Source organism: Myotis nattereri (assembly GCF_964212035.1).
Source record: "Myotis nattereri genome assembly, chromosome: 1".
Classification (NCBI taxonomy): domain Eukaryota; kingdom Metazoa; phylum Chordata; class Mammalia; order Chiroptera; family Vespertilionidae; genus Myotis; species Myotis nattereri.
Genome location: NC_138075.1, coordinates 74,292,564 through 74,313,997, shown reverse-complemented (window position 1 = coordinate 74,313,997; position 21,434 = coordinate 74,292,564). Strand labels below are relative to the sequence as shown.

The following is a 21,434-nucleotide window of genomic DNA, read 5'->3' as shown; positions in this document are numbered from 1 at the left end:
TCTCCTATAAAACATTCGCCTAGATAATTCTGAAAAATCTAAGTTTGAGATAAAATGTCACTGATGTGTACTATTATTGTTATGTAACTTAATTAAATAGTATATAAAACAACAAAATAAGTGTCAAGAGAACTGTTGATTCTATGAGAACTAAGTTGCATATTTTGCAAAGACCTGCAATTGCAACCAAATACATACATGTACATATATATTTTTTAATCTTCACCTGAGGATCTGCTTATTGATTTTAGAGAGAGAGAGGGAGGGGCAGGGAGAGGAAGAAAGATAGGGAGAGGGGGGGAGAGAGAGAGAGAGAGAGAGAGAGAGAGAGAGAGAGAGAGGGAGAGAGAGAGAGAGAGAGAAAGAAAGAAAGAAAGAAAGAGAAACAATGATTGGTTGCCTCCCATATGTGCCTTGACCACAAGGATAGAACCCACAACCTTTTGGTGTACAGGATGAAACTCTAACCAACTGAGCCACCCAGCCAGGGCCAAATACATAGTTTTTAAAGTAGGTATGGGTGAGAAAACTGTAAAAGATAGGGGAGGAAATAAAAACACACACACTTAAGCACCTAGAAGAATACTGCACTTCCATTGTTTAGCATGTGCCTTAAGTCTCGCTGATTTAAAGAAAAGCCATGATTGCAAAGCGCTGGGGATGCAGATGGATGTGGTTTATTACTGCAATCAATGGGCAGCATACACAGAAAGGCCTGGCCTAGAGCCCAAGACTTGTGAACGATTGCATATTTACATGTTTTAAGTTACAATGAAATGTTTACGGTGTGTGTGTATAATTTGTCATGACTCTGCTGTAACTGAATTTTTCCCATTTTATTAAAGTTTTTTCCCCATTACCACTTACATTCAATGTTATTTTTGCATTAGTTTCAGGTGTATCGCATAGTGCTTAGAGCCTTAGACAGTCATATACAGAGTGAGACCCCCGAAATTTCCAGTACCCACTTGGCCGCATAGATAGTTATTCCAGTATCATTGACTACAGCCCCTATGCTGCACTCTAGGTCCCAGTGACTATTTTGTAACTACCAGTTTGTACTTCTCAATCCCTTCACCCTTTTCATCCAGGTCCCCAAACTCCCTCCTCTCTGGCCACCTTCAGTCTGTTCTTTGTGTATATGAGCCTGTTTCTGTTTTGTTTGTTAGTTTATACTGTGCTGTAACCGATTTTTAAAATTAATATTGATTGGTCCTGTTTAGGTCAGGAAAGAGGGCTTCATCCTGCAAAATAAAATATTTTTCTTATTTCAAAAGACACCCACTATCCTTGCTCTGACCCGTTTTGTAGGCAGGTGATTAAATACCTGGAGAGGGAGACCACACCTCCAAGCCCGCCCAGCGCGCTAACATCACCTGGAAGACGACTTACCTAGACACCACGATGCCATTCACTTGGAGGAATTTAAACAGGTCCTGTGCCTTCTCTCGGTCCCTAGACTTCTCCTTGGCAGTCAAGGTGTCATATGGAACCAAAAGAGGGTGACTGCCACCACCTGGGTCAGGAAAGTGAGAGATGACAACATATTTCGCTCTTCCTTAGCGCTTCCGGGGAAGCACACCTGCCCTGGCTCACCTTCGGGGGGGTGTTGGGAACCAGGATCACCTTCGGGGGGATGTTGGGAACCAGGATCACCTTCGGGGGGATGTTGGGAACCAGACTCACCTTTGCTCTCCAGCTCCAGCTTCTTCTTCTTGGCCCAGATGTTGTGATAGTTCTCAGCTATGACCTCCACCATCCCCTGTGTCCCACCAGGCAGAGGACCGTCAGAGAGAAAGCAAGACAACAGGCTCATGACTGCCGGGCTTTTCAGGCAGCCTGGGGGGCAGAGCTCCACCAAATGCTAACAGTATGTTAGTCTGCTTCGGCACCTCATTAGTTTTATATCTTCCCATACAACAGAAAACAGTTTCGGATTCTGCCCCTCCCTTGTAACTTATTATCCTGGCGGTTTGATGCATTCACGACATACACACGTTTCCGTTTGGAAGTGCATTTTGGTAGCACTTGATCTGCCATAGGACCTGAGATTTGGGAGCTGGAAGTGCCGGTGAAGGAAAAGTCTAGAATCCCTGAAAGCCTTTAGCTTAGCAAACTAAAAATAGCCATGTCTTAGGGAAGACTGCTGCAAATTAGATTTCCCAGATAGAATTATCTCTCTAAGGTTCATGAAACAGTGACCTCATATGTGCACTTTGGAAAGAAACTTTCTCTGAAGCCAAAGGGTAGGTCTGAGGGAGCAATGGCCCCTGGCTGGGGCCGGTCACGCCTGGCTGTGTGTTCAGGACTGGGCGGAGGCAGCTTAAGGCCTTTAATTTCATCTTGTTGGTGTATGTGCCTAAGTCCTACTCGATTGCCTGTCTGCACCTTCTGGGAACTCAAGTGAATCTGCTATGAGATATGCAAGTGTCCTCAAGGTTGGGGGGACCTACTGGGACCAGGAAAGCACCCCCACTCCCAGGGGTCTTTGCACAGATTTTTGCCTAGCTGTTATCAGTTCTGTTGTGGGTTTAAAAAATATATATATTTATTTATTGATTTCAGAGAGGAAGGGAGAGGGGAGAGAGATAGAAACATCAATGATGAGAGACATTCATTGATTGGTTGCTTCCTGCACGCCCCCTACTGGGGATCGAGCCAGCAACCCAGGCATATATCCTTTACCGGATTCAAACCCCCCACCGACGACGCTCTATCCACTGAGCCAAGCCAAGCCAGCTAGGGCCTGTTGTGGGTTTTGATACAGTAATTTGTTTGTTCCTCCTTTTGTTGAGTGATTACCTGTTAGGATGTTCCTGGTTGAAGTACAAAGCCTCACCTTCTTAGATGATTGCTTACTTCTGCTGAGCCCTTCCCTGTGGCCTCTGCCCAATGTGCCCCTTTTCAAGGTTTGTATTTTAGTGGTGAGATGTTCTAGGCATTGTTTCCCTTCTTTTTGTTCTTTAAAACACAACAAACTCTTGGAGGGCAATATATGCTGCACTTGGGGGCTTTGGGGAGCAAGCTGTGCTGCCCTGGAGGCAGCGACACTGACCTGCAGCTCCCTGGAGAGCGCCACGTTGCAGAGGTCCAGAGGGGCAGGGCTGTAGCTGTTGCCCTAGGGAAGCACAGGCAGGGTCACCGGGGCTGCTGTTATTCTCCTTATTCTCACCAGCATCCCAACATCAGCCACCAGAGATGGGTCCCAGGGACCCCCAGGGCTCCCGATGGGTGGTCCTGGCCTGGGAACCCCCCAGGAGGGCTTTCCTAGGCGGGCCCCGTGGTGTCCGTCATACCTGGCTGGCCTGGGACATGCTTCGAAGCTTCTCGTTTTCCCGTTGTTGAACTAGGGCTTCTGCTTCTTTGGTCCTCTCCACAGTCCAGCCCACAGCCAGCATGGTTTTCAGGGACTCTCTGGCTGGCCAGCGATAAATTTCCTTCTCCTGGAAGAAAATTTGAGCAGGAGAGCTTTGCAGGGCACGCCCAGCACTCTGCCTGGCGTGTCTCCCTGTGGAAGTGGGTCCCACGATGGAGGGGGTGCTAACTGGTTCCGGCATCCTCCCCCTAGCTCAGAATCCCTCTGCAGCACCCCTCTCCCCCTGCCGAAGCATGCAGTCAGTCTTTCTGGTGTTTTTAAATATAAGACCCCAAAGTCTCCTGCCCCCAGAGGGATGAACCAGACATCACCCACAGGCTGGGGATAAAGAGGAGCAAGAACAGAGAGTGACTTCTCTTGTTCTAGCAGCTGGTTAAGAGGGGACTCGCCAGAGCATCTGCCAAAGCTCTCCTTGGAGCATGGGAGTTTCTGAGACTTAGAATTCTCCTCAAAGCTTCATAGGTGGTCAATATGCACACAAGGTATGCATGCTGCCCTTTACATGTGACCCCAGGCCTAGCGCGTACCGAGAACCCTACTGACCGCAGAGAGGAACTCAGAGTGGGCTGAGCCACATTTTTTAGTTAAAAAACCCCAAGAGACCTGTGTATGTCCTTGGGGACTCTCTTTTCTACTCCTGTTATCTTCCCTGGTTATCTCCCACTACCCCTCTTCCCGCCTCAACAATCGAACAGAAGCCCTTCCTAGTTCAGCAGCAAGTGGCCTACAAATGCATTTGGCTCCGCCTCGAAGTGCTGAGCTGAGCTTTTCTCTCCAAGGGGCTCTCAGAGCCTAAGAACAGACCAAGGCTGGCCCCCAGGCGTCCCAGGTGGTGAGGAGTTGACTGCGTTTGAAAGTCTCTAAGGCGCTGAGGGTGAATGTGCCCGGACCTCCTCTGACAGTCCCCAGGGCAGGACACCAGAAGCTGCGCAGTGTGACCTGAGGCCCGCTCCTTACCTTCTCCGTCAATGTCTTGAAGGGCCTTATCAGTGGATGGGTCTTCATGTTCTCGTCCAGGGAAATTCCATATTTCCACCCGCTCTGACTCTGCAGAAAGGTTCTCACTTCAAAACCCTTGGCACCCTAGGAGCCCCGCTATGCGACCCACATCCCAGTTTCTGTCTGCACTGAACGAACGGAATAATGGAGGGTGACAGAGCTCGGAAATTGCCCCCGCGAAATGTCTAATGGATCCATTCAGGCTGTCAGGCTCTCTGCCCCTGAATGTTGAACTCCGCTCCTTCATTTCTTCTTGTTTTAGCTGCTGTCCCCTCCACTGACTCGCTTGTGTTTCAGGCTCACGACAGACAGAAGGATGTTTCAAAAGACCTGAGAACAATGCTTCTGGCAGTGTTCTCAGGCGGGGACAGAAGTCAAGGCTAAAGGCCTGTGAGGACCCGCTGGCCACTGCACCCCTGTCCGCCATCCCCATAGCAGAACTGTAGCAATGCGGAGAGTCACAGAAGTTTAAGAATTTCAAGAGTCCCTCAACAAACACTGTTTGCATGCCTACTACTGTAGGTGCCGGACTCTGTCCTAGGCACCGTAGGCACAGAGGCAGGCACGTGTCCCCAACTTCCGTAACCTCACAGCTTAAAGACTCCTGGCTGCTTTTGCTTAATCTCTGCCGCTGCCCACTTGTTAATGTGTCTCAAGGTTCTGTCCCTTCTCACTGGGCACACTCTCCCCTGGGTGATACGATTGGAATCCACAGTCCATATGAGGACTCAGTATGTCCAGCCCAGATCTCTTTCCTAATTTCCAAACCTACAAAAGCTCTGCTTCCATGTTTCCACAGGTTCCTCCAACATGCCTGCACTGAGCCTGCATTTTACTTCTCAGAGTGGCTCCGCCTCTGGGGTTCCCTCTACCTCAGGGAATGGCACCAGCTTAAACTCACTTCCTGAGCCAGAAATGTGGGAATCTTCCCTGACAGCCCCTCTTCCTCTGCATCTCCTCACATGGTCCCCCCTCCCATCTCCCGCCAGGATTTTAGTTCAGGCCACCGCCAGTAATCACCTGGGTTACTGCACCGGCTTCTTACACAGGCCCCGTGCCTCCAGTCCACCACCTTTCTGACCCATTTTCTACAGCACTGCTAGATGAGATCTACAAAATCACCCCCATCAGGGCACTAGACTGCTTTAATATTTTCTGGTTCCCAGCTGCCATCATGGCAAAATGCAAACACTTTCTGGCCTCTAAAGATATAACAAAGACCTCGTTGCCTGTCCAGACTCATCTCACCATTCTTCCCCTACCCCACTCCATGTCCTGCCATATTGAACTAGGGTTCCCTAAAGCCACCACACTCTCTCTTTCTTCTCTAGATCTGTACCTGCTGCCCCCATAGCTTACAGTACGCTTGGTGTTCTGTGCCCAAACTACCTGTCCTTTGTCACTTACTGTAGGTGTCACCAGCTCAAGGAAGTGTCCCTGGACTCCCATTATGGGACTAGGGACTCCTCCTGTGTGCTCTAATGCTGTGCTCATGCCCATCACAGCAGTGGACACCCTGTGCCACCATGGCTGATTTATTCTGTTTCTCCCGTAATACTGTAGGGTTCTTTTATTTTTAATTAATTTATTTAAATTTTTTTTCAGTTACTGTCAGTGTTATTTTGTATTGATTTCAGGTGTACAGCATAGTGGTTGGGCAATTATATACTTTTCAAAGCAGTCCCTCTGATATTTCTGGTACCCACCTGGTACCACACATCGTTATCGCAATATTATTGACTATATTCCCTATGCTCTACTTTATATTCATGACTATTTTGTAACTACTGATTTGTATTTCTTAATCCTTTCACCTCTTTCATGCAGTGTCCCAACCCCCCTCCCCGGTGGCAGCCACCAGTCTGGTCTCTGTAAGACTGTAGAGTTCTTGAGGACAGAAAAAATATTCTTTTTCTTGTTAGATAATTGATGTCCATCTGGCAATGGTGAACAAATATGTTTCCTTGCAAACGTGAGGCTTACAGTCTAGTGAAGAGAGAGAGTAATCAAATACCACACCAGTAAATGTATAGTTGATAACTGGCATAAATGTATAACTGTTATAAATATAACTATGTAAAGCTGCAAGGGAAATACTATGATGGAAAAGAACAAGGTGTCAAAAGGGCCTATATCTGAGACATCTGGGAGGGAGGCATCCCAGGAATTCACATGTGGATGGGTATTTGCAGGATGAGCTGATAAATGGTGTGTGCACGTGTCTGAGTGCAGATGGGCACCTGGCTCAGTCAGAGGAGTGCCAGAAGCCAATTCCAGCATATCAACATGGCTGAATCATCTGGAAATGGCTGAGGGCATTTTCCCAAACCTGAAAAGGATGCATAAATGATTGCTTGCTGCCAGACAGCTGAGGGCATTTCAATCTACATGTTATTGCCTCCTACTGGCCAAACACCTGAACAGCTAAAGGCAGTTCCTCCAATCCATCAATGGATTCTGTATACTGAACCTTGTCTTTTGATGTGTATATCTAACTTGCTTTAGGACAATTTGTGTTAATAAAAAGCAAGGGGTCCAGAGAGACAGAAGAACTTGGTTCCTTTAGCCAAGCTCCTCTGGCCCCCCAAAATGCCTTTCAAAATTATGTTTTGTCTCTGGACTCTTTATTAATTTACACACAGGGCCTTCTCCAGATTCCTGAACCCTTCAAGATGCTGGATTAAGATCCCCAGCTTTAGAGGAGGGTTTCAGGCACATGTGTGCGTGTGTGTGTGTGTGTGTGTGTGTGTGTGTGTGTGGTGGGCAGTGGGTAGAAAGAAGGGGATGTGGCTGGAGGGCAGAGGGTGAAAGGAAAGGTGATGTTAGAGATGGCAGTAGAGGCCAGATTAGGCTGTGCCTATCAGGCACATTAAAGATTTTGACCTGTATATTAAAAATAGTTAGAAGCTGTTAAGGAACGTTAACAAGGAGAAGGGGCTGCGATGGAGAGCAGTGGTAGGATATCAACAGATCTGTACACTGAAGCTGTCACTTGCCTGCGGTGTGAAGGGCAGGCTGGGAAAGCGCTTGAGGGGAGACTAGTTAGGAGATCATCACAACCTTCTGGGCAAAAGAAGATGACAACTCGGACTACAGCCCTGGGGTTCAGCCACAAGCCCGGTCTGCACTGAGGAGAGACTAAGGAGGCAAATCCACATGGCTTACTGACAGATGGGCCGTGGCCATGGCCTGATGGGGGGCCGCATTTCCCTCTTCCACAGGCTGGCCCAGTGGCATATGCAACGAGTGCTGAGAAAATACAGATGCTCTAGACTCTAGAGTCTAGAGTCTAGAGCAAGAGTCAACCAACTACAGCCATTGGGCCAAGTCTGGCCGACCATCTGTTCCATAAACACAGTTTTACTGGGCGCAGGCATGCACCTTCATCTATGCAACATCTGTGGCTGCTTCTGTGCTGTAATGGCAGAGACGAGCAGTTGCAACGGAGGCTCTCTGGCCACAAAGCCTAAAATGTCCACTATCTGGCCTTTTATAGAATAGTTTAGCCAACCCCTGCTTTCAAACCATGAGGTATTGGCCCTTCCTACAATTACAATGATTGTTGTGATCATTGGCCCCCAACTGGGATGATGGAAGAATAGGAGATGAGCCCAGACCAACTCCAAGGCTGAGCCAGTGGTGCAAGGTGTCCCTCTCCAGGGCATGTGGCATGGAGGTGGTTTCTGTGGCCCCACTGTGGGCTTGCTCCTCAGCTCCATGCTGAAGCTGCAACTGAGCAATGGCCCCAACCCTTAGCCGGCCTCCCCCAGGAATCCTGGACATCTTTGGCACATTCCTCCCACTCTCCTGCCAGCATTAAAGGGCTGACAGAGCAATTACATGCATTAAGCAGGCTGACCTCATGTGGTGAGGAATTTTAAACACCAGATGGACAGGCTTATTAATAAGGGAGAGTCTGGGACTTACGCAGCTGGCTGCCATGGGAAGATGTGTGTCCTCCCTCCCTAGAATAAAATCCAGCTTCTTGGCAAAATGCAGGGGTAAGGCTTTTAATTTCATTTTCCCTTTTCCAACAAAATAAAAATAAAAAAAATTCAAAGAGAAAATGGAATAAAAGCCTCCCACCCTGCATTAAGCATTTAGGTTGAACACATGCAAGCACATGCTTGGGTGCAAATTCCAGGGAATGCAATGTTGAGAAAGAAGTGAACACTCATAGAATCGATGATCTTCTTGAGAAAAATACAGAAAGCAGCACCTCCAGCTTCTTCCGCCTATTTCTCTGACCTCCACCAACCCCGGGAGAGTGCTGCTCAGAAATAATGAATGCTCTCGGCCTGGTGAGCCTGTCACTTAGACACATCAGGCAGATTTCCAGCATTGGACCCTTTAATGTTCTTGGACCATTTTTCCCTCTGACAAATGTCAGCTGGAGGATAATCCCTACCTTGTCACAGGCCCACTTATCATGAGAATGCTCAGCATACTTGGTGACGATGTATTCCAATTTTTCAGGCAAGGAGAAACTGAAATGAGAAGGGAAAAAAAAAATCAAATTACAACCTCGCCAAGCACCTCAGCCACATGTGCATGCTAAAAAGATGGCCAGAATCAACAATCAGCCATTGAAGCTGGATTTGATCAATCAGCTAACCCAAAGCTGAAGCTGGACCCTAGGTACATGAAACTTTCTGAGCAGAAGGTGTGGCAGACCTGACATACCCAGGTCCAATCAGGGGACCACTCTGCAGGAGGCTCTGCTGTGTAGGTGGCCTCCCTCTAGCTGTTATGGGTTCTTTTGGCTCCTGAAGAACCACTTTGGCTCCTGGGAGAGACCTGTCTAGGTTACACAGAGAGAACCCCTTCATCCAAAGACACAGGCCTGTCATCTTGTGGCTGCAATCTGGGAGTGGCAGGAGTGGTGGCTAGAGGACCAAATGTTACAAAAAACTGGGTGTCTACCTTTTTGGGTTCAGTGACTCACCTTTAAATAGTACAGTTTTGGAAGTACACTAGACACCTGTCATTTCCATCAGTTTAGCAGTTTTTGTCCCTTCTGTTGGCCACAGCATCTCCCTTTTCCTGTAAGGAACAAATCCTACACTGCACACAGTCTTATGTGAACTGAGGTGGGCGTCGGACTGGGCCATTCAGACTCACTTTCCCAGGAATTTGAATCTTGAGTCAGGTGAGACCAGGGCAGCACACTCTTCAAGGAGGTTCATCCAATGGGGATGCCTGAAGACTGCCCACTTGGCCACTCTGTCCTGGTTTCTGCTCCTGCTGAGGCTGGGTTAGCCAGCCTTTCACTAGGTTCTGATAATGACCTCTGACCCTTGCAATAAAGCCCCTTTCTGCTCACATTAGCCAGAGTTAGTCTCTATTACTCACATCACTTGAAGAACCACACTGATGTCAAGGTATATGCAAAGAAACCAGAACTCTCAAGTCAACATGGAACCACTCATCATTAGCACACAAATTGCTGGAGTATAGCATTGTCTCATCCTCCTACATAATAAAGAGGTAATATGCAAATTGAGCCTCACGCTGTAACGCCATCAGAAGATGGCGGCGCGCAGCGGGGGCGGGGCAGCTGGGGTGGGGCCAGTGGCCACTTCGAGCAGCTTCTTCCAGGGTTCCTGCGACCCCATGGGGGCGCGGGGGACCCGGCATCCACTTCATGTGACTTCTGCCGGGGTTTCAGCAGCCCTGTGTGCATGCTGCAGGGGCAGAGCCTGGCGGCCGCTCCATGCAACCCAGAGGCGGGGCATCGGGGTGGCACTCCAGGACTCAGGGCCATCCTGCAGTGTGCCGGCCATGCAGGGCGGGACTCTGGGACTTGGGGTGGTCCCATGGTGAGGGATCCCAGGTCTCACGTGATTTTGAGCGACGGGTCACTAGTAATATTTATAAAAGCATCACATTATTACACCATTTGTCATCTGTCAGCACACTTATATTTTCATTGAGCTCGATGGCTTACCCTGCCTCTTATCTCATCCTTATAGCAGGTTCAATTCTGTTTCCCACCATCCATTCAGCTCAATGCTCCATCTGATGGACTGTGTACTAATTGTTAACATATAACAGTTTTATATGTTATCAAAGCTGACAGCCCCAGGGAAGAGCTTAGGCTGTGGCTCTCATTTGAGAACTACTGCCACACAACACAAGTCCGAGGAGCTGTATAGGATGTCTTACTTTCCCTGCTCACTCTAAAGCCGTTTTGGAGCTCTTCTCTTAGAATGTACCTAGAGATGCCCCACAACACATAATCATAACTGGGGTGGACCCGCCACCAGCCAAAATTGAGCATGTTTCATCCATGGCCTAATCATCCCCCAGGAGAGATGCTGGAGAATCAGAGGGAGAAATTAAAGGTGATATTGTAGGATTGTAACCAAGTTTCAGCATGCCCTGGCATGGGGGAGAGCAGGGCCAGTCCCCGATAAGGACCCCACGCTGTTCTGCTGTCACACCCAAGCCTTGTCAGGGCTCAGCCGAGTGCTACTTCTGGAGCTGTTTTGATGTATGGTGCAATTAGAACTGTACAGGCCTAATTCAAAAAATGTGAAGATTTTGCCAAAAAAACTCATTAATAAATTAATTGCCTCATTTGTCAGGGTGGTTCTTGCAATGTCGCAGATGACATTTATTTGTGGAGAGCATCCGTCTCATAATAAATAAACCAACCCCACCCTCTAAAACAAAAGCCTAGCATATAATCATATGGTATGAAATCGGATATGGATGGATTAATCCTTCAGGAATCGAGGTCAAGATCCAGTGCCTTGAGACAGAACTTGGCTGGAGATCCTGGCTAGAGAACCTGGCTCGGCTGCTGATCAACTGAACGCTGTCTCCGTGTCACTCCTTCTTCGCTGACTCCATCAACACCTTTGGGAACCACTGGACCTGCTGGGGTTGGACCCCAACCTGTCAGAGGGGAGAAGATGGCGGCGATATAGGCAGACGCGTCCCAGGTCCTGTCCCGGAGCAAATGGAGAGAGCAGCTGAAACTAATAGCATCCACCCCGAATTGGTGAAATTGCTCAGCTGGTGAGACGGTTTGCAGCCGGGAAGAGCAGAACTCCCCTGGAAAGCAGATCGAAGCTACAGCAACCTCCAGAGCACCACACCCTCTGCTGAGGAACAGCAGCTGTATGTGAAGCCTCGCCCCACCAGCCAGAAGAGCCGCCTCAGCTGTGAACAGCACACACCAGAGGAGCTGCTGCCAACTGAAGAGCAGCTGCTACCGCAACCACCCGAAGAGCAACCACAGACCAAGGAGTCACTGCCACCAAGGGAGCAACCACTGAACGACTCAACGTCTAGATATGTCAGTGAGATCAAACATGGGTAGACAAAGAAACCCCCAAAGGAAAGAGAAGGAGGACTCTCCAGAAAAGCAGCTAAGTAATACAGAGGCATGCAACATGACAGACAAAGAATTCAGAATAAGGGTCCTAGAGTGCATAAACCGGATGGAGGAAAAAATCAACATCCTCTGCAAGAAGCAAGAAGAAACAGATGAAAAAATCGATAACATATGGAAGAAGCTAGAAGAAACAGATGAAAAAATCAACAACTTAAGTAAGACCCAAGAAGAAATGAAGAGTGATATAGCTGCAATGAAAAACTCCATTGAAAGTATCAACAGTAGACTAGGAGAAGCGGAGGGCCGAATTAGTGAATTAGAAGACAAGGAAGCAAAACACACCCAAAATGTACTGCAATTGGAGAAAAAAATTAAAAGACAGGAGGAGAGCCTAAGGGAGCTTTGGGACAACATGAAACGAAACAACATACGAATAATAGGGGTACCAGAACAACAGAAGGATGAACAAGGATTAGAAAACCTATTAGAAGAAATAATATCAGAAAACTTCCCTGAGGTGGGGAAGAAAAAAGTCACACAAGCCCAGAGAGTCCCAAACAAGGTGAACCCGAAAAGACCCACACCAAGACACATCATAATTACCATGGCAAATGTTCAGGACAAAGAGAGAATCTTACAGGCTGCAAGAGAGAGACGGAAAGTTACATACAAGGGATCTCCCATTAGATTGTCAAATGATTTCTCAACAGAAACACATCAGGCCAGAAAAGAATGGACAGAAATTTACAAAGTGATGCAAAGCAAAGGACTGAAGCCAAGAATACTCTATCCAGCAAGGCTATCATTCAAACTTGAAGGGGAAATAAGAAGCTTCACAGACAAAAAAAGGCTAAGGGAGTTTATCACCACCAAGCCAGCAATGCAAGGAATGCTAAAGGGACTGGTATAAAAATAATAAAAAGCTCAGAAAGAAAACAGCCACACACACAAAAAAAGAAATGGCTACAAATAAGTACCTTTCAATAATAACTTTAAACGTAAATGGACTAAATGCTCCAAACAAAAGACATCGAGTGGCTGAATGGATAAAAAAACATGACCCATACATCTGCTGTCTACAAGAAACCCACATCATTAGAAGGGACTCACACAGACTGAAAGTGAAAGGATGGAAAAATATCTTTCAGGCAAATGGAAAGGAAAAGAAAGCTGGGGTAGCAATACTTATATCGGACAAAATAGACCTCAAAGTGAAGGCCATAACAAGAGATAAGGAAGGCCACTTCATAATACTAAAGGGATCAATTCAACAAGAAGATATAACCCTGGTAAACATATATGCACCCAATGCAGGAGCACCCAAATTCATAAAAAAACTCCTGGAAGATATCAAAGGAGAGATCAACAACAATACAATCATAGTAGGGGACTTTAATACACCACTGACAGCACTGGATAAGTCCTCTAGACAAACAATCAGCAAAGATACAGCAATCCTAAATGACTCACTAGATCAGATGGACTTAATAGACATCTTCAGAACACTTCACCCCAGTGCTACGGAATATACATTCTACTCCAGTGCTCATGACACATATTCAAAAATAGACCATATATTGGGTCACAAGCAAAGTATCCCCAAATTCAAGAAGATTGAAATCATAAAAAGCATCTTCTCAGACCACGATGGCATAATATTAGAAATAAACTACAATAAAAACAAACCAAAATACTCAAACACCTGGAAGCTGAATAGCATGCTATTAAATATTGATTGGGTTACCAATGAGATCAAAGAAGAAATTAAAAACATCCTGGAAACTAATGACAATGAAAACACAACAATCCAAAACCTATGGGACACAATGAAAGCAGTCCTGAGAGGGAAGTTTATAGCTCTACAGGCCTATCTCAAAAAACAAGAAAAAATGGTAGTAAATCAGCTAACTCTACAACTCAAAGAATTAGAAAGAGAGCAACAAGAAAACCCCAGAGTGAGCAGAAGGAAGGAGATAATAAAGATTAAAGCAGAAATAAATGACATAGAGACCAAAAAAACAATACAGAAAATCAATGAAACCAAGAGCTGGTTCTTTGAAAGGATAAACAAGATTGACAAACCTCTAGCCAGACTCACCAAGAAGCAAAGAGAGAGGACCCAAATAAACAAAATCAGAAACGATAGAGGCGAAATAACAACAGACCCCACAGAAATACAAATGATTGTTAAAAAATACTATGGACAGCTCTACTCCAACAAACTAGACAACCTGGAGGAAATGGACAAATTCCTAGAAAAATACAACATTCCAAAACTCAATCAGGAAGAATCTAAAAATCTCAACAGGCCAATAACTATGGAAGAAATTGAAGCAGTCATCAAAAAGCTTCCATCAAACAAAAGCCCAGGACCAGACGGCTTCACAGGGGAGTTTTACCAAACATTCAAGGAAGAACTAAAACCTATCCTCCTCAGACTCCTACAAAAAATTCAAGAGGAAGGAACACTTCCAAGCTCATTCTATGAAGCCAGCATCACCCTAATACCAAAACCAGGTAAAGACAACACAATGAAAGAGAATTACAGGCCAATATCCCTCATGAACATAGATGCCAAAATCCTCAACAAAATCTTAGCAAATCGGATCCAGCAGTACATCAGAAAGATCATACACCATGACCAAGTAGGATTTATCCCAGGGATGCAAGGATGGTACAATATCCGCAAATCAATAAACGTGATACATCACATAAACAAACTGAAAGAAAAAAACCACATGGTCATATCAATTGATACAGAAAAAGCATTTGACAAAATTCAACACCCATTTTTGATAAAAACTCTCAGCAAGGTGGGAGTAGATGGATCATACCTCAACATAATAAAAGCCATATATGACAGGCCCACAGCCAACATCATACTCAATGGACAAAAACTAACACCATTTCCCCTAAGAACAGGAACAAGACAGGGATGCCCCCTCTCACCACTCCTGTTCAACATAGTACTGGAAGTGTTAGCCATTGCAATTCGGCAAGAAGAAGAAATAAAAGGCATCCAAATTGGAAAAGAGGAAGTAAAACTGTCCTTATTTGCAGACGACATGATATTATACATACAAAACCCTAGAGACTCCGTCAAAAAGCTACTAGACTTAATACATGAATTTGGCAATGTAGCAGGATACAAAATTAACCCCAAGAAATCTGAGGCATTTCTATACACCAATAGTGAACTTTCAGAAAGAGAGATTATAAAAACAATCCCGTTTACCATCGCACCAAAAAAATTAAGCTACCTAGGAATAAACTTAACTAAAGAGGTAAAAGACCGGTACTCAGAAAACTACAGGACATTGAAAAAAGATATAGAGGAAGACATAAACAGATGGAAGAACATACCGTGTTCATGGATTGGTAGAATCAACATCATTAAAATGTCCATACTACCCAAAGCAATCTATAAATTCAACGCACTTCCCATTAAAATACCAACGGCATACTTCAGAGATCTAGAACGAACTCTCCAAAAATTCATCTGGAATAAAAAAAAGACCCCGAATAGCTGCAGCAATCCTGAAAAAGAACAAAGTAGGTGGGATCTCAATACCAGATATCAAGTTGTATTACAAAGCCACTGTTCTCAAAACTGCCTGGTACTGGCACAAGAATAGGCATATAGATCAATGGAATAGAATAGAGAGCCCAGAAATCGGCCCGAACCAATATGCTCAATTAATATTTGACAAAGGAGGCAAGAACATTCAATGGAGCCAAGATAGTCTCTTCAATAAATGGTGTTGGGAAAATTGGACAGATATATGCAAGAAAATGAAACTAGACCACCAACTTACACCATACACAAAAATAAACTCAAAATGGATAAAGGACTTAAATGTACGACAGGAAACCATAAAAATTCTAGAAGAATCCAAAGGCAACAAAATCTCAGACATATGCCGAAGCAATTTCTTCACTGATACAGCTCCTAGGGCACTTGAAACTAAAGAGAAAATGAACAAATGGGACTACATCAAAATAAAAAGCTTCTGCACAGCAAAAGAAACCATCAACAAAACAACAAGAAAACCCACTGTGTGGGAAAACATATTTGCCAATGTCATATCTGATAAGGGCCTAATCTCCAAAATTTATAGGGAACTCATACAACTTAACAAAAGGAAGATAAACAATCCAATCAAAAAATGGGCAAAGGACCTAAATAGACACCTTTCAAAAGAGGACATTCAGAAAGCCAAGAGACATATGAAAACATGCTCAAAGTCACTAATCATCCGAGAGATGCAAATCAAAACAACAATGAGGTACCATCTCACACCTGTCAGACTGGCTATCATCAACAAATCAGCAAACGACAAGTGCTGGAGAGGATGTGGAGAAAAAGGAACACTTGTACACTGCTGGTGGGAATGCAGACTGGTGCAGCCACTATGGAAGACAGTATGGCGTTTCCTTAAAAAACTGAAAATGGAACTCCCATTTGACCCTGTGATCCCACTTCTAGGAATATATCCCAAGAAACCAGAAACACCAATCAGAAAGGATATATGCACCCCTATGTTCATAGCAGCACAATTCACCATAGCTAAGATCTGGAAACAGCCTAAGTGCCCATCAGTAGATGAATGGATTAGAAAACTGTGGTACATCTACACGATGGAATTCTATGCTGCTCTAAAAAGGAAGGAACTCTTACCATTTGCAACGTCATGGATGGAACTGGAGAGCATTATGCTAAGTGAAATAAGCCAGTCAATGAAGGAAAAATACCACATGATCTCACTCATTCATGGATAATAGAGACCATTATAAACTTTTGAACAATAATAGATACAGAGGCAGAGCTGCCTCAAACAGATTGTCAAACTGCAGCGGGAAGGCCGGGGAGGGTTGGGGGGCAGGAGGTAGGGGGGTAAGAGATGAACCTAAGGACTTGTATGCATGCATATAAGCATAACCAATGGATATAAGACACTGGGGGATAGGGGAGGCTGGGGGACTGTCTAGGGCGGGGGGATAAAATGGACACAGATGTAATACCCTTTGTAATACTTTAAGCAATAAAAAAATAAATAAATAAATAATTGCAAAAAAAAAAAAAAAAGATCCAGTGCCTGATATGACTTGTAGTGTCAAGAGAAATGACAAAGTGTTGGCAGGAGGGAAGAAAAAGACTCTTATATTTCTTGCCACCTTCTGAAAGAGAAACACTGGCCACTGGACAAAACGTAAGACCAGCTTAGAGGTGGTCTGGACTCACTTCATGGTGTTGATCGGTTTGGGGTCAAAGTTGCCGTCTGCATCCACTGAGATCTGCTTCTCCAATGTGGCTGAGATCCTGGTGTCTAAGTAATCGGGTGGCAAGGCCCCGGCGATAGCACTGAGACAAGGCAGGGCCATTCGGAAAAGATCTGGGTCATACTTCTGTGAGGAAAACCAAAGAGCGTGTTGGTACAGAAACCAGACCCATGGCCATCAGGTGGAAGCATCCCCCAATTAGCTGAGAAAAGTACCATGCCCTCATTTGTCCAGGTCAACCAGCGTGGGGAACAGGGAAGCCCTTTAACACACTTGGTGGAAACCAGGGGTCCTTGGAGGATGACAACACAGTCTGCAAAGTCCTCCAGTCACCATTTGCTTCAAATTGGAAAATGTTAAATCAAGATTTAAATCAGTATGTCCTAGCCCTGGCCCGGAGCGTCGTCCCATACACCAAAAGGTTGTGGGTTTGATTTCTGGTTAGGGCACATAGCTAGGCTTCAATCCCTAGTTGAGGTGCCCTCGGGAGGCAACCAATTGATGCTTCTTTCTCACATCAATGTCTCTCTCTCTCTTTCCCCACTTCCTCTCTTAAAAACAAAAACATATCCTTGGGTGAGGATTTTTTTAAAAAAGCTGTGTCTCATAAATAGTTATTTTTAAGAAAGGGTTAAACAGGTTCTAACTAGGCCAGAAATGTCTATAAACCTGCTTGCCGTAGAGGCGCGAAGAAACTGACCCAACCTGTAGCTGGAGAGGGCATACGAAGCTGTGCTAGGCTCCGCAGTAGCTGATGTGGGCCATGTGTTGATATCACCAGCAGACTGCTCATAGCACATCCATTCTCTCTTGAACTGGCAAGGAAGGAATTCCAGTCAGATAACATGGGGTAGGGACATCTTTGGATCTGCTTACACAGACCAAAGGACTACAGGAGTGAAGACAGCATAAGTGCAGGTGAACACCTACACACACGTTCCAGATTTCTGTAAGAAAGCCAGACCTAAAGCCGATGACCTCGAAAATCTAAATAAACTGGCTTGGAGGACGTGGAAATTCTGAGTCGCAGCTGTGTTTCCATCAGGCAGTGTGGGAGGCTCTGGGTTCAGAGGCCCTCAGTTCTCCTTCCTAAACGAGTGGTTCTGAATAACCTCCCTCACTGTGGCTGAAGTCTCCTAGAATCCCACATCCTGACCTGAGCAGATGTCATGACTTCTCCTCTAGGCTGGACCTGGCAAAGACCAGCTAACAGGGGCCTCACGTCAGGGAAGGAGTGGCAGTGGGCTCAGTCACAGAGACTGAGGCCAGGAAGTGTTTTTGAGATTCACTCTGGTAGTAGCTCTTCCCTGTACTAGCTTTGTGTGTCTGGCAAGGTATTCAATTGCTCTGAGACTTTCCCTCACTTGTCAAAGGAGGGGTTAGAGCAGTTCCCATTTCAGGGGCTGGGGGTAAGGATGAGTGTAACACAGTTGGGAAGTACTTGGCGCAGTGCCTAGCACGGGGTGAAGCTGAACAGCGATTAGCCGTTATGATCTGTAGCAGCTGGGGTCGCTGAGGGCTTCCCTCTCTGTTCGAGAAGCACCCCGTTACCTTGTGGGAGAGGGAGTCAAAAATCCCCCAGAAGAGCTTCTCCGTGAGGTGCAGCTCCTCCTCCACGGCGAGGCCGTAGCTGCCCCACCCCGAGGGCAGGCAGTAATACTTCCAGCACTGCTCATAGTGGCTCGTCAGGAGCTGGCAGGTTCCAACAGGTCAGCACCAGTGGGGAGGGGTAGCGAAGATCCACAGGCATCGACAACGTGCAGGGGAGAATAAAACAGCAAGCAGCCATCAGGAGAGCGAAACGAACATGGAAACAGGAGGGCCATCTAGAGACAGGCCCTCAACCACCCCCGGGAATGGTCTGCTTTCCTGCCTAATGAGCTCCAGCCAGAACTGAAGCCGCCTAATTAATTCATGTGCCTCCTAAGGTGCCCCTGGCAGTTACTGAAGAATGGATCACTATTTCCACTCAAATGAGAAAATTCTACACTCTGAAAGTAGTCACGGGGTGTTGTTCCAGTCAGTCAGGAGTAGGAAGAATTTCTTCTGAGACCTTTGCTTATGAATCTGGAAGGTGCTGGCTGGGTCATGCTGGTATGGGGAAGGGACTGTGAGTCTGAAGATTTTTCTCTAGATTGCTTACTTACTGCCCATGACTTCCTTCCCTTTCACTCCATCTGATGGCCCTGCGTGTAACAACAGTTTCACATATGGCCAGCAGAGGGCAGAAGTACACTGCCAATGTTCCCATCCCAGCAGGTGGGATTCCACATCCTCTAAGAGGGGAAAGGTAGGGGTTTTGGAGTTGGGTGAAAAAGGTGGACGGATTAAGAAAACAAACAAACAAACCAAAATTCATAGACACAGACAACAGAAGGAAAGGGGGTTGGGGGAAGGTAGAAGAGGGTACAGGGAGTGTAAATAGTGATGGAAGGAGACTTGACTTGGGGCGGTGAACACACAATACACAGATGATGTGTTATAGAATTGTACACCTGAAACCCACATAATATTATTAACCAATGTCACTCCAATACAGTCAATAAAAAATCCCTGATCTAAGAAGCAAAAGTGGGCTTACTGAGGACTATTTATAGGCTCCTCTGTGGGAGCCAGAATCTCGCTGACAGTCAGGCCTGCTGAGGAAGCAAGGCCAGCGTGAACTGCGAGAACCCTGGCTTTCCGCCAAGGTGCTTTCTGAGATCAGAACTGGGGCGGTTAGGGTTGGAGAGACAAATGAGCCCTTGGAGGGCGGTGGAATCTCTGACAGCGAGCAAGCTGCTCTCTGCTGGTGTGGAGAGAGAGGACTGAACTAAAGGCTCCCGGGAATTCTGTTTAATCTTAGTAAAATGCTTCTTGAAATCCTCGCTTGGACTATTTCTGAAAAAAGAAACAATTTTGTTAAAATCACCAGGCAGAATATTTGGTGATGGCTGACACCTTTGAAAATGCTCTATCGCAGATGCCACAAAGGGAAAAGAGCAAAAAATCAGCTGCCCTCTTGTGTGGGGGGTGATTCCGATGACCCCCGCCCCTCACCCCCCAGACTCAGATGCTCACAGTGCTAGTGATAAAATGTTTGTAATTTATGAGAAATTCAGGAATGAGGAAACAAAAAACAAACAAAAAAAAAAAAAAAAGAAAGAAAGAAAGAAAAGGGAAGGCTCTGTGGCCTTCCTTTTCATCAGCAAAGAAAAAGAAGTAAAAAAAAAAAAGCGGGGGGGGGATGGGGGGATCTGTTATAAAAGAAAAAACACAAAATAGTATGGAAGAGAAAAGGGACGTTTTAGTTGCTGTACTTAAATGAATAATCATAAGCCTTCACAGGTTTTTGAGGCTGAAAATATTCTGAAAGCCTAATTAGGGCGGGAAGGCACAAAACCCAAGTTGCTTCACTAACCTCTGCTAAGTCACAAGAGCTTGGTGGAAAGCCAACCCAGAAAACTGGAGCAGTTAATGAATCGGGAAGTCTCCTCCAGCAGACACGCTCAGGGAGGGCTTCATTTTGTAGGTTGCATCTTATTAGCTCTCAAAGGAGTGAAGCCCCTTTAGCATGTATTTTGCTCCCAAATCGAGAGGACATCCTGTTCTACAAGGCAAGTGTCCTGTGCCATGGACTGTATTTCTGTCACAAGCGCGAGGCTTACCTTCAGGGGCATTTTGCAGTATTCATTGAGCTGGGGCACATCAAAAACAAGGCGTCGCAGGAGCTGCTGTAACATGGAAGGCCTCAGGTGACTGCAGCACGGAATAGGAAGAACAGGATAGAATAAAAAAATAAGGAAGAAAATAAGAAAGAATACAAGAAACACGCAGCAATAACCATCTATTAGAACGAAGCCTCAAAACAATCAGCTCCTAAAAGACAAGCTCTTGTAAAGCACAGCCCATGATAAAACACTTTAAAGACAGAGTATAGGTAGATACAGAAAGAGGGACATGTGGCTAATAAATTGAGGTACCTAAGGTTAAAGTCCAATCACCAGGTGAAAGGATGTTCTAGGGTTTATGCACATTCAAAGTCCAGCCACTGTAACAGGAAGAAGAGGCAGGCACTTTTATTCTATAAGGATCCCAAGTCCTCCTGAGCTCTGCAGAGGGAGAAGCTGGAGTTGAGGAGCTGCATAGGTGGAATCTGAGGCCACCTACTGGCATGATCTGGAGGGAAGTTTACGGCCCCCTGAGTTACTATCTGATCTTTGAAATTCTCATTATTGGAATAATTTCTTTGGGCTAAGTCTCCATCCTAAAAACACTCCTTTAAACAGCAAAGACACTAACTAATTAGGGAATGATTTATAAAATTATTAAAGAGTTTATGGCCTTGGCATTGGATGCAGGTGAATTCTGAGATAGAGGAAGGAGAGATAAGCAAGTTTGATTTAGCCTTTATTTTCAGATTGCCAAACTTTTAAATCTTTTTTTTTTAGATTTAAA

The 21,434-nt window shown here is 45.7% G+C and overlaps 1 protein-coding gene across 1 annotated transcript in view; it reads right to left on the bottom strand.

Moving 5' to 3' along the window:
- RYR3 (ryanodine receptor 3) overlaps positions 1-21,434 on the bottom strand; it is a 548,626-nt gene that overhangs the window by 90,879 nt on the left and 436,313 nt on the right. The window contains exons 49-57 of the mRNA XM_081108039.1: positions 20,645-20,735; positions 18,549-18,689; positions 16,960-17,123; positions 8,784-8,862; positions 4,334-4,423; positions 3,297-3,443; positions 3,056-3,118; positions 1,687-1,762; positions 1,393-1,516 (exon numbers count right to left, since the gene is read on the bottom strand). Of these exons, the coding sequence (XP_080964165.1) occupies positions 1,393-1,516; positions 1,687-1,762; positions 3,056-3,118; positions 3,297-3,443; positions 4,334-4,423; positions 8,784-8,862; positions 16,960-17,123; positions 18,549-18,689; positions 20,645-20,735 (975 nt within the window). The remainder of the gene's footprint in view (positions 1-1,392; positions 1,517-1,686; positions 1,763-3,055; positions 3,119-3,296; positions 3,444-4,333; positions 4,424-8,783; positions 8,863-16,959; positions 17,124-18,548; positions 18,690-20,644; positions 20,736-21,434) is intronic.